This window comes from Eschscholzia californica, unplaced genomic scaffold (genome assembly GCF_041429995.1).
Source record: "Eschscholzia californica isolate CP2 unplaced genomic scaffold, dmEscCali1.0.p SCAF_5, whole genome shotgun sequence".
Lineage (NCBI taxonomy): Eukaryota > Viridiplantae > Streptophyta > Magnoliopsida > Ranunculales > Papaveraceae > Eschscholzia > Eschscholzia californica.
This window is the reverse complement of record NW_028238472.1, coordinates 22,530,234-22,544,457: the sequence shown is the minus strand read 5'-3', so window position 1 is coordinate 22,544,457 and position 14,224 is coordinate 22,530,234. Positions and strand designations below refer to the sequence as shown.

Genomic DNA, 14,224 nt, shown 5'->3' with positions numbered 1-14,224 from the left:
GTCCGGTCGGGACGACCGCGGGCCTTAACTTCATCGGTCGGTCTCGGTCGGGCACTCAAAATCAATGTTCGCCTATTTACTCGGTCGGTCCGGTCCGGTCAAAATCAACATTTCCATTGACCAAATCCCGCTTGTGACCGAGAGACCGGTCGGGACTCACCGGTATCGGTCGGACGGTATCGGGTCAAACCACCTAATTTACAATTAAATAATACCTAAATGAAAAGTTAAAATTAGATTTCATTAACTATTCTTATACTCTTAAATACCACTTAGACTTAGACTTGGTCACTTACAATTTACATGTAAGACTAATGCTTTCAACAAAAAAAAAAAGTAACATTACAATATTGTGGGTATTTAAAATAACAAAAGGGAAAAGTGAGATATTAGTATATTAGTTACAAAGGGATATGACGGGCCTATCGGTCGAGGTAGGTTGTTATTTCGGTACTTAATAGTCGGGCCTATCGGTATTAACCATCGGTCTTTAATCGAACGGGTTAATCTGTCCGGTCACCCGGTCAAAGGGATATGACCATTTCCCGCCTGCTAACTACCCGACTGGCGGGCCGGGCTTTTTCCGTCACGGGTATCGGGTACCCGCGGTACCTAACGGACCCGGGCGGACCCAAGCGGGTATCGGGCCTCCGGGCCGTTATCCCACCCTTAATACAGGCAAATATTTAGGGAGTTTATCAAAAAGTTGGGCATTGATAGGGATCTTAAACAAAAATAAACAACACAAGAAAAAATAAATAATTATAAGTCTCGAAATCGTGGTCGAGTGCCGCGTTCGTATGTCTGGTTGGCATTTGCCTTCTCTAAACGTTTTCCCCTCACTTTCCTCGATCTCTAATTTTCCGTGTTTCTGAGGGTCAAGTTTTCAGATTCTTATGTCTTTCTTCCATTTCTGAACTTTTCCTAACCGATCCAGTTCAAGTAAGAATAAGAACCCTAACTTTTTCTCACGGTTGATGAATAAACGAAGAGGTAGGGGAGGAAACCCTAAGAATCAAGTCAAATGACTGTGTAGAGAAAGTTATTTCATCATTGGAAGTTCATCAATAAATCAATACAACTACTACTAAATAAGTTTACTTGTTGAAATAGAGGTAAAGTTGATTCAATTTTTATCGTTAATGTTTCTTTCTTTCATTTATTTTGATTTCATCTTGGTAATTGATAGTTATGGATCTGATCGCATTTGGCCTGTATTAAGAGTTTAGAATTTCTCTAAATGTTATTCTTCAGTTGATAATCAAACTATTAGGTTAAGTAAATCTGTCTCTCCTGATAGTTGGTAACCTCTAGACCTTTAGTTCACTATGTAGATATCGCCTATCGAATATTTCAAGTTGTTTTAAAATGGAGACAATCATCAATTAGTATACTACTTCAACAAAAAAAAAGTAGTATACTTACTTCTTGTGAGCATCAGGTAATTAGGTTTTTGTTGTACGAATTATAGTTTTGTTTGAACTTGTCAAAATCTTGATTGTTAGTTGCTTAGCAGTGTCGATACTGGGTGTATCAAATTAGCAATGTGTATAGCAAAAGATATCCTTTCTTTTAATTACCAATCATTCTGGAAAATTTCATTGACATCAATCTAGGGACTGTAAAATAACGAATTCAATGGGAAATTGATGCATCATCACTGATTAAAGTGGTGCTCAAATACTGAAAGGATTATCTATGTTAAGTTAATATATTTCATTTGGAAGCCCCTGAATTGATATTATTAATAAGAGTAAAAATTACAAACTCAAGTAGTAAATTACAATAACTCCTATAAATTAGTCTGAACATGCAACAAAACAACACTAGCTTACATATTCTCCATAAGGGCCTCCGAAGAGTGATTAAAGTGTATGAAAGACATAAGTTGCGCTGATCCATTTGCTTTGGCCCAAAAGTAGAGAAGCCTTTTCACTTCAAAAAAATCAAATTCTGTGTAACTACTGCCTTCTTGTTCTCAAAGATCTCCCAATTTCTTGCCTTCCAAAAAATAGCTTTGGAAATTATGTTTCCGAAGTCTCTGAGCTCTTTTTGTGTCTGCTATCCGATCCCACCGATCCAGCATCGCTACGAGTTTCTGAGCTACGACCCATGTAGGACCGGTCGAAGCCAAAAAGTAGTTCCATACTGCAGAAGAGATAGTGCGGTGAAGGAAAACATGGGGTACATTCTCCATTCTTGCTCGCAAAGGCTGCATCTGTTAATCAAGTAATAGCCCCTCCGAATCAAGTTATTTAAGGTAGGTAGACGATTCAACATATCAGCCCACACCGTGAAGTTCATCCTAGGTGGTGTTTGGCATCACCATACCGGATCTGGTCAAAAGGAAGGAGTCGCCTCAGTGCTATACAAAGATGTATAACTAGACTTCACTGAGGTCTGAGAGCATACCCTCTGTCTAAGCTGACCATGTTATAGTACCACATCACTGATTGCCGAGCCGTATGAGGTAGGAAACTCTTCTAAGGGAAGGAATTGACTCACCTATTCCGACCGAGGAGAACAGGCCATTCAGCGGGGAGATTTGGAAATTGCGGAAGCTTGGTTTGATCAAGCTACTGGTGTTGGAAACAAGCTATAGCGCTTAATCCTGGTAATTATCTTGAAGCGCATAATTGGTTGAAGATCACGAGGCGGTTTGAATAAGAACATGCTACATGCTCGCCCCTTCAAGAACCTGAATTAGAGCTGCCAGCAAAGCTACCTCCACACCATTAAAGCGCTGATCTAGGAAAATTTAAATTCCAATTTTGACCACCATCTGAGGTTCCCACACTCGAAAATAGACCGATTGTTGGAATTTGTGATGTTGAAAAGAGTTGGACACTCTACATTAAGTAGTCTAGAAAAGCACCACACGTGCTTGCAAAACAAAATGTCCTAGTCATTCCCCGGTTTGATAGAAAAGACCCTCTGAAAGGTGTCACTCTTGTTATAATTACAACGCCAAATCACTGACCCATAAGAACAATTTGGCTTCTTGGACTCCTAACCACCCCACTTTTTGGCATACTTCCTAGCAATATTAATCCTCCAAAACACGTCTTACGTTGATTCTCCATAATCATTTGATTAGGACTGCATGGTTCATGACCTATAAGTTGTTGACCCCCAATCCTCCATGATAAAACGTTTTATACACTACCTCCCAAAGCCACCCAATGTAATCTCTTGTTCTCATCGGTGTCATTCCAAAGGAAGGTAAACATCTTCACCTCCAGGATGCAAAAAATACTCATCATGATGAGAAAAAAGAGTAAGTATAGGCAAAGATGGGAGAGTTGCTTTTTTGTTAGCATCTTTTTTCATGTGGCCAATTGATTGTTCTACACTCTGGTACATTTAGGTAGGTGCTTTTCCGTGCATATTTTCTTGGTTCTTATAATTGTCTGTGTATGTCTTGAATTTCTCTGCAGAATTTGGCATTTGTTGTAAATTTGTTTTATCTGGAAAGTTCAGTTGATTCTATTGAACAATGAACAATGATATAAACCAAGGTACTAAAATTCTGATTTTGGTTCATAATTTGATGGAAATACTTCCGTCTATGTGGAAAAAACTACAAGGTGATAAAAATGCCGGAAAGTAAATCAAATGACGAGAATATTATGTAATTCTTCAAGACAAGATTAATTAACTATAAGGAAGCACATTATGTATGTTACTTTTCTCTAACCACGACTGGTGAAGGGTAATAAGGAAAATTAGTAGCATTTCTTTTAGACGTTGCTGTAAAATATTAAAGGCTAACATAGTCAGATTTTGTCGTATTTATATATTTATTGACTATGTTTATGTATTACACGAGGTATTATATTTTCCAAAATTATCGAAATATTCATTTCCAACCAAACCGAAACGAAATCTTCAGGTTCCCTTTGCATTATTTCTATCGAAGTGACAAAATATCTCTGATGTTTAAACATGTTCTCAATTTCTCCAACTTTGGGTCGAAACATATTGCTCTTACAAGTATTTTGCAATTTCCAGTCATTTGGTGGAAATAATGCAAAGAAACATTCAAGTAAGATTTCGTTTCAGTTGGCTCGGAAATGGAAATATTTCGTTGGAAATTTCGGGAAATTGAATACCCTTTACCTAAACTCCTCTAAACATTACCTTATTATTGGTTGGATTTGTTCTTCTACTTTTTGTTGTTTAATTTACAATTTATTGTCACAGGTTGTTACATAGGCTGGAGTATTTTTTTTCTTTTAACCTGTAAGAAATGGCAGAGGAATCCCAAGAAGCTGCTGGAACTCCAACAGTTTCTGATGATAAGAAGAAAGAAACTAAGACAACAACGAAGAAACAAAAAGGAATTCTGTCTCGAATGTGGAACGGAATCTTTAGGTCCCGCAATGAGGATTTTGAGAAGAGATTGCAACATTTATCTAAAGCAGAAGCTTCTATTCTTGCAAAAATGAAACGTAGATCTCAAAGTGGGCGAAGGATAGCTAGAAATATTATAGTTCTTTCTATCATTCTGGAGGTCAGCCATTTTAAAACCATGTCTTCAATACTCTTCATTACTAGTGGGTGTAATAAATTTTGTTGTTTGCTCATTGAAATAGATCGTGACTGTGCTGCTGGGCGTAATTGATATACATAGATACAAAAAAGTCGTAATATTGGGTAGACTAGCTTTTGACCTATTCTCACCCTAGTATCTCACATAGCCACCTAACTCCATTGATGGAATTCCTTTAGCATAAAATTTTCATGATATCCGTAGGGGGTTTTGAAATGGAGAAGCTTCATAACTCACACCTGGTGAGCAAGAGTAGGGTTAAAAAAAGGATAAATGGGCAAATATTTATGATTTCTTGTCCATCTTTGGAGAAGTTAATGCCTATAGCTTTGACCAATTTTTGAGAAGTTATTTTGTTGTACATAGAATTGTTAGCCAACTCTGTCATTATAGTTTTATATGCAAATGCAGTTCTACATGGACAACCGTAGTCTTATTACATTTCCTTGTCTCCTTGGCTGCTTTAAAAATATTCAAAAAATCGGATCGTATGGCCTCGGTAGTTTTTATCGCTAATCTGATATTAAGAAGTGGTAACCTATTAAACATCAATAAGTTTATGGAGTTCCGAGAGTAATTGATTTATCTGATTATCGATTTACAGAAACCTAGAATTAAATTTACCTCCCTTATTTGTTCAAAAGAAAAGAAGTTACCTTCCCGACACTTGTATGAAGCCAATGTTTCCTCACCCCCTTGAGAGTTGAGAGTGAAAGTACAATTTCATCCTGCATTGACTGAGATGAGGGTTTATGCACCAAATTTTTTTTTAATCAGAAAATGACAATAAGGGCAAAAGGTTTGCCTAGTATACAAGAAAGCGAAGGTGTTGCCAGATCCTTCACGTTCATAAAAAAAGATCCGATCCCTCACCTTGTTATGAGCTTCAAATGTGGAAGAGAATTGGAGATTTCGTAATGATTGTTGAAAGAAGCATCTACTTGAAGAATTTCTAAAAGAATTGTTTAGTAGTTGGGTACTTGGGTTATTATTTATGTTTTGCATATATACAATTTGAGTATCGTACTGAACAAAATAAATATGGGGTGGCACAGATCTTACCTAAGCTTTCATTATATTTCCAGATTATTGCAGTAGGCTATGCGGTTATGACAACTCGGTCATTTGATCTGGACTGGAAGATGAGGGCTATCCGAGTTTTGCCTATGTTTGTTTTGCCCGGTCTATCTTCTGTTATTTATTCAGCACTGGCAAGCTTTGTAAGAATGCGTAAGTATCTAAAACTATGTATTTATATGTATAATGTATATATATACATGTGCAGCATATACATTAATAGACAGTTTTATTTGATTGGTCTTTTCTTGTACTTTTTGCAAGTCCTGTGACTGTTGAATTGATTCAACATTTGTTAGTTGCTACTTTGAAATTCCTGATTCCAGCTTTGGAGTTGAAAATGTTGGACTCCGTTCTACTTAGATCAATATAGTAATGAGTTTTGGAAATAATTAAGATGGATAGTTTTTACGCGATGTAATTTTATTTATGATTTGCTGAAATGTGCTATATTGGGTAAAGTTGTTTTGGTGGTTGTCGAATGTTAGACTTTGGACAGGGGTGAGGAATTCGGAACTTTTCATGATCAATCCGTCTTAAGCTACATGGATATGTGTTTCAAATCGAAATGGTTTATACTTTATACTACGATTCATTGTTGATCAAATTTGCATATTGTTATTAAGTAATGTACGTAATAAAATAATAATAGTGAAAGGAAAATGCAATTCGTGACAAAGCACCATTACATGTGGCCCTTCGTACGGAATTATAAATCTACCTTCTTTAGTTGATTGCCAGCCTTAGTCCACATAACTTTTAAATTTGTTTAAAAATAAGTCCTGGAATCAACATGTAATATGGTATGGTATTAATCCGTATTTTTTGTGGACTGGTCGGCTTTTCTACTGTTCTACATGTGCAATACTGCAATCTTTTTTTTTACATGCTTGTTGATTCATCAGAAAAATGTAGATCTAATCAGCATATCATATTTTTCATGCCATATGTAGAGCTGTCCACTGTCCGATTGTGTACATCGAATCTATTGATATCAATCAATGTATTTTGCTATACATCAAATGTTTTTACTCTGTCTTTATCTATTTATTCATACTTAGGGCTTGGAAATACAATAGCTGCCTTCTATTTTTAAGGCACACGTAAAACTGAGATTATTTCTTTCTGAAACTGAGAACCTTATATTTGTAGGTGAGCGCAAGGATCAGAAAACCCTCGAGAGTTTGCGTGCTGAAAGGCAAGCAAAAATCGATGAACTGAAAGAGAGAACAAACTATTATATTACGCAACAACTCATTCAGGTGACGAGTTCAAGTACTTCCTACTTTTCAGTACTCAGTACCATGGGTCAACATACTGTCTAAACTTATTGTCTGCATTTCGTAGGAATTTATTGAAGTGAATAAGTACGCATGAGTCGTTACTTGGCAAAGGGCCTTGATCTATCATAGTTCTAGCATAGTACAAACTAAAACATTCAAACGAAAAAAGAGATGAAATACTTATTCTGTAAGCTGCTGCATTGCAGAGATACGATCCTGATCCAGCTGCTAAGGCCGCCGCTGCAACAGTCTTGGCTTCAAAATTGGGTGCAGATTCGGGTTTCAAAGTTCATCTTGGAGATGATACAAAGCTCGAACCACCATCTGGGAAAAGCAAAGATGTGGAGTTCGCCCAATCCAAAGGGCTTCGAAACCGGAAGCAGTCACTGGCTAGTTCCAATAATGCTGGAAATCTTCAGTTACAGCAGTCAGTTGGGGAAGTGCCAAACAACATGGGCTCCTATGGCTCTGAGTCCACTAATCAGAATCAGGTGCTGGTTGTTGACCACCACCCAAATTCGACTGTACCTGATGGGGGATGGATTGCCCGTATTGCAGCATTGCTGGTAGGCGAAGATCCAAGTCAATCATATGCACTCATATGTGGCAACTGCCACATGCACAATGGTGAGTTCTTTTTCTTTTTTTGCATCTATTGATGAAAACATTCTTTTGATTACCGGGTATCTTCGTTGCGAGCATTTCTTTACGTGAAATCACGTGTCTCTGATTTGGATTAGATCTGGAAATTTGGGGTTGCCTATTGCTTCTTGACCATAAAAGTTGTTTACATTGGTCAATTATATGTTTTCAGCCTAAGGCGTACGCCTCAGGGTAACATCAATTTGGGGGAGAAAATAACACAAAATTCATGTGACAGGGAAAACGTGAGACATATTGCTACTTTAAATACAATATCTTAAGTTTTAGGTACTATGTTGTTTGACCTTGCTTCAACTCACACCTCTCATAATGGGAAACGTATGCTAGATGCCTTTTTCCCTTCACCCGTCTTTATGTATTTACGTGTTATTTATTATGTATTTATTATTGTTACTTATACCTCTGCTGCTCTGCATATGCATACTGTTTATTGTTATAGAAAAATGTTTAGGTATTTTACAAAGATTCAAGTATTTAACATGGAAAACAGAAAGAATAAAGTAGGTACAGTTGTTTTGGTCGCCTGACTGAATGGTGACCAAATTGTTTCTCCCGTCACTTGGGTTCCTTCAGAGTGCCTAGGCGACTCTTTTGTGTATCTTAACTTTATAAAAAAAAGTATCAATGTTCTTATGTTGCTTGAACTTCCAACTCAGCATTTACATATTTATCATTAACGAATTAAATCAAAATATTCCAACTTCTTTTTCTTTGTGCAGGGCTTGCTAAGAAAGAGGAGTTTCCTTTCATCACTTATTACTGTCCGCATTGTCATGCGCTTAACAGGGCACAGAACTTGGACGGAAATGCTTCTGTTTCCAGCTCCAGCAATATGAGTTTGCCACCAACTCCGAACAGTGCCGATGCTCTTACGACTGGTGCAGATATTGGTAGCAGCGCTATCATTACGGCAAGCAACAACTCGCCAGGAGCTGTTGTGGAGACCACTGACGCTAGTGACGAGAAAGTTTCAAAGGAGAAACCTGCCCACTGAATAAAAGGTTCTTGTATCATCACATGTCTTTAGAATACTTTCTGCCCCAATTTACTTTCCATGCCATAGGTGATATATAAAGTTATTGTTTACTATCGATAGATCTGGTTTCCGGTTTTTTTTTTTTTTTTTTTTTTTTTTTCCGGTCTTGGTTGTGTAAGAAAAGTATATGAATGAATGACCTAGCTGCAACTTTGGAAGCTACTATTGCTTGATTTGTTTGTTAGGTTGCCTGGGGTGTTGTTAGTTAATGGTGAAAACCCAAAGGGCTTCTGCCTAAGTATAATTATAAAGATATAGTGTTCCCTTTTCAATTTAGGGTTTTAAGAAATGTTCTATTTTGTTCTTTGGGTTTTATTTCGTAAAACTCAATAATGATTACTGCCAAAATCTTGCCTGATACGAAATCATGCACTAGAATACCTTTCTAAGGATGTGGTGTGTTTCCACCTGGCATCCACACCCCATGTCACCTGACTCCAGTTAGTTGTCTAGTTAAAATTTTGCTTGTAAAACCTAGTTGGGCAAAAACCGGAGGAAGAAAAAAATAGTGGAGAGTCCAATTCATGTTTTTTTTTTTTTTTGTTGAGATACACGAAAATAAAGAACTAGCTAATACTATAATAAAGATCTTCAGGGATATCAGAAGTAGAATGCCACATCCAGTTGCCTGCGTTCATACGACCCCATTTCACCAACTGATCTGCTTACTTATTGCCTTCTCCGGGAATGTACGTATAAATCACCTTCATGAAATTTTCTTCCAGTTGGAGGACCACGTTTATGAGCTTTTCTGTCTGCCAGGGTATCGAAGAATCTTCTTTATTCAGTTTCTGTATAATATTTTGGTTATCGCTTTCAATATGTAGATATTCGATCCCGCTATGGGTAGACCACTCTAGAGCTTTGATGATAGCCCCACATTCACATTCTTCTGCGTTTTTGCTCCTAATATTGAATGCCGCTGCTGCTAAAAACTGTGCTTGATTGTTGTACATGATACATCCTATTCCTGCCAATTCATTCACTGCTATAAAAGTGGCGTCTACATTAATTTTAACAAAAGGTGCTGTCGGTGGTGACCATAAAATAATATTGTCCCTTTGTTGTTTTGACCGATACTGGTTGATGATATTTGGAGAACATCTAATCCTGTCTATGATCAGCATCGGGTGGATGTTAACTGACGAGAAGCATTTATCGCACCGAGCTTTCCAGATTTGCCAGAGTATTGTCGCAAACAGACCTCTTAGCTCTTCATCTATATCTTTCCATGAAGTAATCCAATCTTGAAGGTTAGTAATATTAATCGAAAGAACATTAAAATGTAACCAAATAGCTACCGCTAAATCACAATGTAAGAGCAAATGTATCATCGTTTCTGATTCTAAACAGAATTCACATGCATAGTTGTTTCCAATATACTTTCCGATTTTATCCCTGACAGGTAAACTGTTTGTACAACATTTCCATAAAAATAGTTTGATTTTGGGAATAATTGGCATGTGCCAAGTAAATTTCCATTCCTTTGTATCATAAGGATATTGCTCAGTCCGTAAATAGTAATACATAGATTTAATTATGAATTTACCTGATTTGGTTAATGACTCTTATTCCTCTATGACTCACCATGAACCCAAGAAACTTCCCTGAAGTTACCCCGAATGCGCACTTCTCCGAATTCAGCTTCATGTTGTAAGCCTGGAGTCTGTCAAAAGCGATTTTAAGGTTTGGTATCAGATCCTTCCGGATCCTGCTTTTGACAATCAGGTCATCTACGTAACATTTGACCGTCTTTCCGAGCTAGTCTCTAAAGATTCTGTTGACCAAGCGCTGATAGGTTGCTCCGACATTTTGGAGATCGAAGGGCATCTGCTGGTAACAATAAAACCCCTGGTCCGTAAGGAAGGCGGTTTGTTCTTGGTCGCCGAATGCATAGCCATCTGGTGATATCGCGCGAAGGCGTCCATACAGGTGAGTTGTTCGTGACCCGATGTGGAATCCACTAACTGGTGACTGGACGGTAGTGGGAAACTATCTTTCGGACAAGCTTTGTTGAGGCTGGTGAAATCTAACCACATTCTCGATGTGCTGTTCTTTTTCTGAACTAATACCACGTTGGCTAGACAATCGGGGTATTGGGCCTCTCGGTTAGTGTGCTACCCACTTAAGGGATTTCACCAGGTTTGTCTCTGATCTTCACTAGTACCGTGATATCCGTTGCTTTCTCTATGTCTTCATCTTCTTGTATCTTCTCCTCTTTGGGTTGTTCGATCTCGGTCATTACCTCTTCTGAGGAAGGATGTTTGGCCTCGATTTCTTTGGTGGCGTCGCAGCTTGAGGTCATGTTTGCCTCAAGGCCTAAGAAAAAATGGTTTGTTTTGAGGCTGAGAGAGAATTCGGGTTACCGAATTGATGATATTGTTGGAGAGATGCCCTCCTTCTAGCACCAAATAATGATGCCAAATAATGACCTTCCGTTATGTCAGCATGAAACAGGGACTTGATGCATGACAGCGTCCGTTATGATCGAATATTCTGGTAAGTTGATTGTGATTCTTGCTTCTTATTCCCGCTCCTTGCTCTAACTCTAGTTCCATGCTCCTGCTCCTCAATTCTTGGGGGAAAAACCTGCAAAGGGTTCGAAAACCGCTTCGACGCTCAAGACAGTAAGGTTGCTCTTTCTAGTAAAAGAATGAATATTGACTGATCCTTTTGGGGGCGAGTTAAGGAAACTCTGTGTAAGTGGGGATCTTTCTGATCGAGAGTTCGTATCTTGTGGAAGACAATGGGGGGCCTTTTTATAGGCTGAAGTAGACCGACTGTGATTAGACGGTCTAGATTAGGCGGTTGTGATCCACCGTTTAGAGAAGTTTCCCATTGTTCGTGGTTAGGGCATCCCTTGTAGGTATCTCGTATCTAGGATAAATAGAAGTTTCTGAGTTTAAGGATCCTTCGTATATATCCTCCCGAGGTGATAGATCTTTTGGGAGATGTTTCTTCCTTTCGGACTCTTGAAGTCCATGCTTGCTTAAACACATAAGATCTGTAGCCGACTGAGATCTCTAAGGAGATTCCGAGATTGAGTTGGTAAGTTGTTGGTACACTTCTGAAGGATATATTCCCTCGATCTGAAGGAATAGTATCTTTCCGAAGGAATGTCCTCCGACCAAGATGTTAATGCATACGATTTGGCGAATAGGATCATGATGACCGTAGACGGAAGAACATTAGTCTGGTCGAATTAGAGGTCGTAGCGCTTAGCTAGAAGCCAACTACGATCGTCGGATAACTTCGGTAATCCGCGGCTAACATATATCGGATCCTAGAAGGGTTACACATAAGAGTAATGGTTTGAACGGAGAGAATTGACTAGTAAAAGATTGGCAAATAGGTGGATTAGATCCATTATTAGTAAGTCCAGATGGTTCGGAAGAGTCTGGATAAAAGACAGTCATAACCGGGCCTTAAAGGAAACTCCAGGAAGGCTTTAGGAGGGCCGACCATATGATGGCCGACCTAAGCAAGGGGCCGGCCATCTTATGACTGGTTAAGCCCTAAGTGGGCCGACCAAAGAAGCCCATAAAGAGCCATGTTGGCCGGCCACACTAAAGGTACCCTAAAAGGGTGTTTTGGGAAAATCTTATAATTAGGTTTTAGGAATCCTAGTTTGGGTCAAACACCTATTCTAGGGATTTCTATATAAGGACCTAATTAGACAACCTAAAGAGAGGTGAAAAAGCTAGAAAGGAAAAACCTAAGCCAACTGAAAAGAAGTTCAGTGTAATTTCTTAGAGAGAGAGAGAGGGAGAGCTGTCTGAGAGAGAGAGATAAAAGGTGTTTCTCTCAAATATCTAGTCAAGAAGGAGTTCTTCATCTCAACCTTCAAGAAGGTCCTAGCTAACTCGAAGGAGGGAGTTCAAGTTATACACTCAGTGTCTCAAGTAGAGGAGCGACAATTGGAGCTCTTATCTTTTGAATACTGGTCGGGATTTAGTTCGTGGGAAAGCGATTAGAGGTAATCATCTTTCCATTCTAGTTCATTGATTAGTCATGTATATCGATCCTGGTAATCTAATGTTAACATATAGATGTTTAAGATTCCGCATGAAACATTAGATAGTGTATTAAATACACAAGAAACCGTACAGTGGCATCACGAGCCATTTGCATGAACTATCTTTGACTAGAAGAATTAGATTCAAACTTGAATAACTAGATAATAGTGTTTGAATAGAGATTTAAACATGCTTTTGATAAGATCAATTAGGGTTTTTTTTATTAGATTCAATGACCTAAAACACTAAACATTAGTTTTTTGGAAAAGGGTTTTCAAAAACTAGCTTTAGGTTTCAGAGTTTTTGATAAAAATCATCAAAATCCATGAAATTGGATGATGAATTCATTAAAAACAGTACCTAATAGCGCCTTGAATAACAAAAAACAGAAGAAAAAGGAAGAAGGAACATTAGGGTTTCCAAAAATTTTGGCAACTTAACTGGCCGGACTGGCCAGGACGCGTCTGGACCGGACCAGCACGTCTCGGACTAGGAGTCCGAGACAAGGTGGGACACGGACTGGAAATCCCAGTCCGTGCAGACCGGGATACTTAATCCGATCCGGACTAGGAGTCCGAGACAGAAGCGTCTCGGACATCCCAGCGCGTCCAGGACGCGTCTGGGATATCCCAGTCTGAGACGGACTAGGAGTCCGAGACACACGCATCTTAGACGTCCCTCACGCGTCCAGGACGCGCTCTGGGAATCCTAGTTGGTCTCGTTCTAGGACCGAGACCCTGGACGCAAGTCCAAACGCATTTATGATGCGTTTGGAGCAACCAGACGCATCTAGGATGCAATTGGAAGCTTCTATACGCACCTAGGATGCGACTAGAGCATCCAGATGCGTTTAAGACGCGTCTGGAGCGATCAGAAGCGTCTAGGACGCATCTGGACGCGTCCGGAGGGCATCCAAAGCAGGATACCCGTGCTGTCTGTGCACAGAAGCGTCTAGGACGCTACTGTGATGCACCACGGCATCTCGGACCTTTCATCTGAGATGGCCCATATGACATCCCAACCCGAGATGCGTCTCAATGTTCCGAACACCTCTCGGACTTAGCATCCGAGGGGTCCTACATAGACCTGATGGTCTGGATGCGTCTAGGACGCATTCTAGGTGTCCTGTCCGAGATGCCTATGGTCTGTCCTAGGTCAGAAGCGTCCAAGACGCATCTGACCTGACCAGGACGCGTCTAGCTAGGCTAAGACGCGTTTGACCGAGGGAGAGAGCACGATCGGAACGTGTTGTCCCTAGGTCCGACCTATGACTAGGTTGACCCGAGACAAGTCTAGGGTTGACCCAAGAACAGTCAAGGGATTTTGACCAGGGTTGACTTGGGTCTTTCGAGTTTGACTAGATGGATTTGGGCCTTGACCTGAGTGGGAGTTTTTCAAACCTTTTTCTCCCGGTTTCAAGCATATTTTTCCGACATTGACCCGGGCCATCGGAGGGCCCAAACAGAGTTTTTCCTTGAATCGATTTTGGAAATCATTAAGGAAGAAACATAATGTGCCTTTACTTCGAATTTTACGAAAAATAAACTTTAGAGCCCATTAACATAGACATGTCACATTTTCCCACAATTAGCTATAC

The 14,224-nt window shown here is 39.4% G+C and overlaps 2 protein-coding genes across 2 annotated transcripts; one reads left to right on the top strand and one right to left on the bottom strand.

The window, feature by feature from the left end:
- The first annotated feature begins 697 nt into the window (after positions 1-697).
- On the top strand, positions 698-8,900 carry LOC147537845 (uncharacterized protein At2g24330-like). The gene is made up of 6 exons (XM_086640759.1): positions 698-1,115; positions 4,204-4,513; positions 5,638-5,782; positions 6,782-6,891; positions 7,119-7,539; positions 8,295-8,900. The coding sequence occupies exons 2-6, from the start codon at positions 4,250-4,252 to the stop codon at positions 8,567-8,569; spliced, it is 1,215 nt and encodes a 404-aa protein (XP_086496885.1). The 5' UTR covers positions 698-1,115; positions 4,204-4,249; the 3' UTR covers positions 8,570-8,900.
- A 376-nt stretch (positions 8,901-9,276) lies between these two features.
- Positions 9,277-10,261, bottom strand: LOC147537844 (uncharacterized). Its single transcript, XM_086642863.1, has 2 exons — positions 10,161-10,261; positions 9,277-10,021 (listed from the first exon to the last, which is right to left on the bottom strand). Exons 1-2 carry the CDS (start codon positions 10,259-10,261, stop codon positions 9,277-9,279), a joined length of 846 nt encoding a protein of 281 aa, XP_086498989.1.
- Between the last annotated feature and the right edge of the window lie 3,963 nt (positions 10,262-14,224).

Excerpts from the sequence above, each read along its gene's own strand:
- LOC147537845 (XM_086640759.1), top strand. The coding sequence starts at position 4,250 with ATGGCAGAGGAATCCCAAGAAGCTGCTGGAACTCCAACAGTTTCTGAT. Across the intron at positions 5,783-6,781 it reads GGCAAGCTTTGTAAGAATGC|GTGAGCGCAAGGATCAGAAA; the intron begins GTAAGTATCTAA and ends TTATATTTGTAG. Across the intron at positions 7,540-8,294 it reads CAACTGCCACATGCACAATG|GGCTTGCTAAGAAAGAGGAG; the intron begins GTGAGTTCTTTT and ends TTCTTTGTGCAG.
- LOC147537844 (XM_086642863.1), bottom strand. The coding sequence starts at position 10,261 with ATGAAGCTGAATTCGGAGAAGTGCGCATTCGGGGTAACTTCAGGGAAG. Across the intron at positions 10,022-10,160 it reads AGAGTCATTAACCAAATCAG|TTTACCTGTCAGGGATAAAA; the intron begins GTAAATTCATAA and ends TTGTACAAACAG.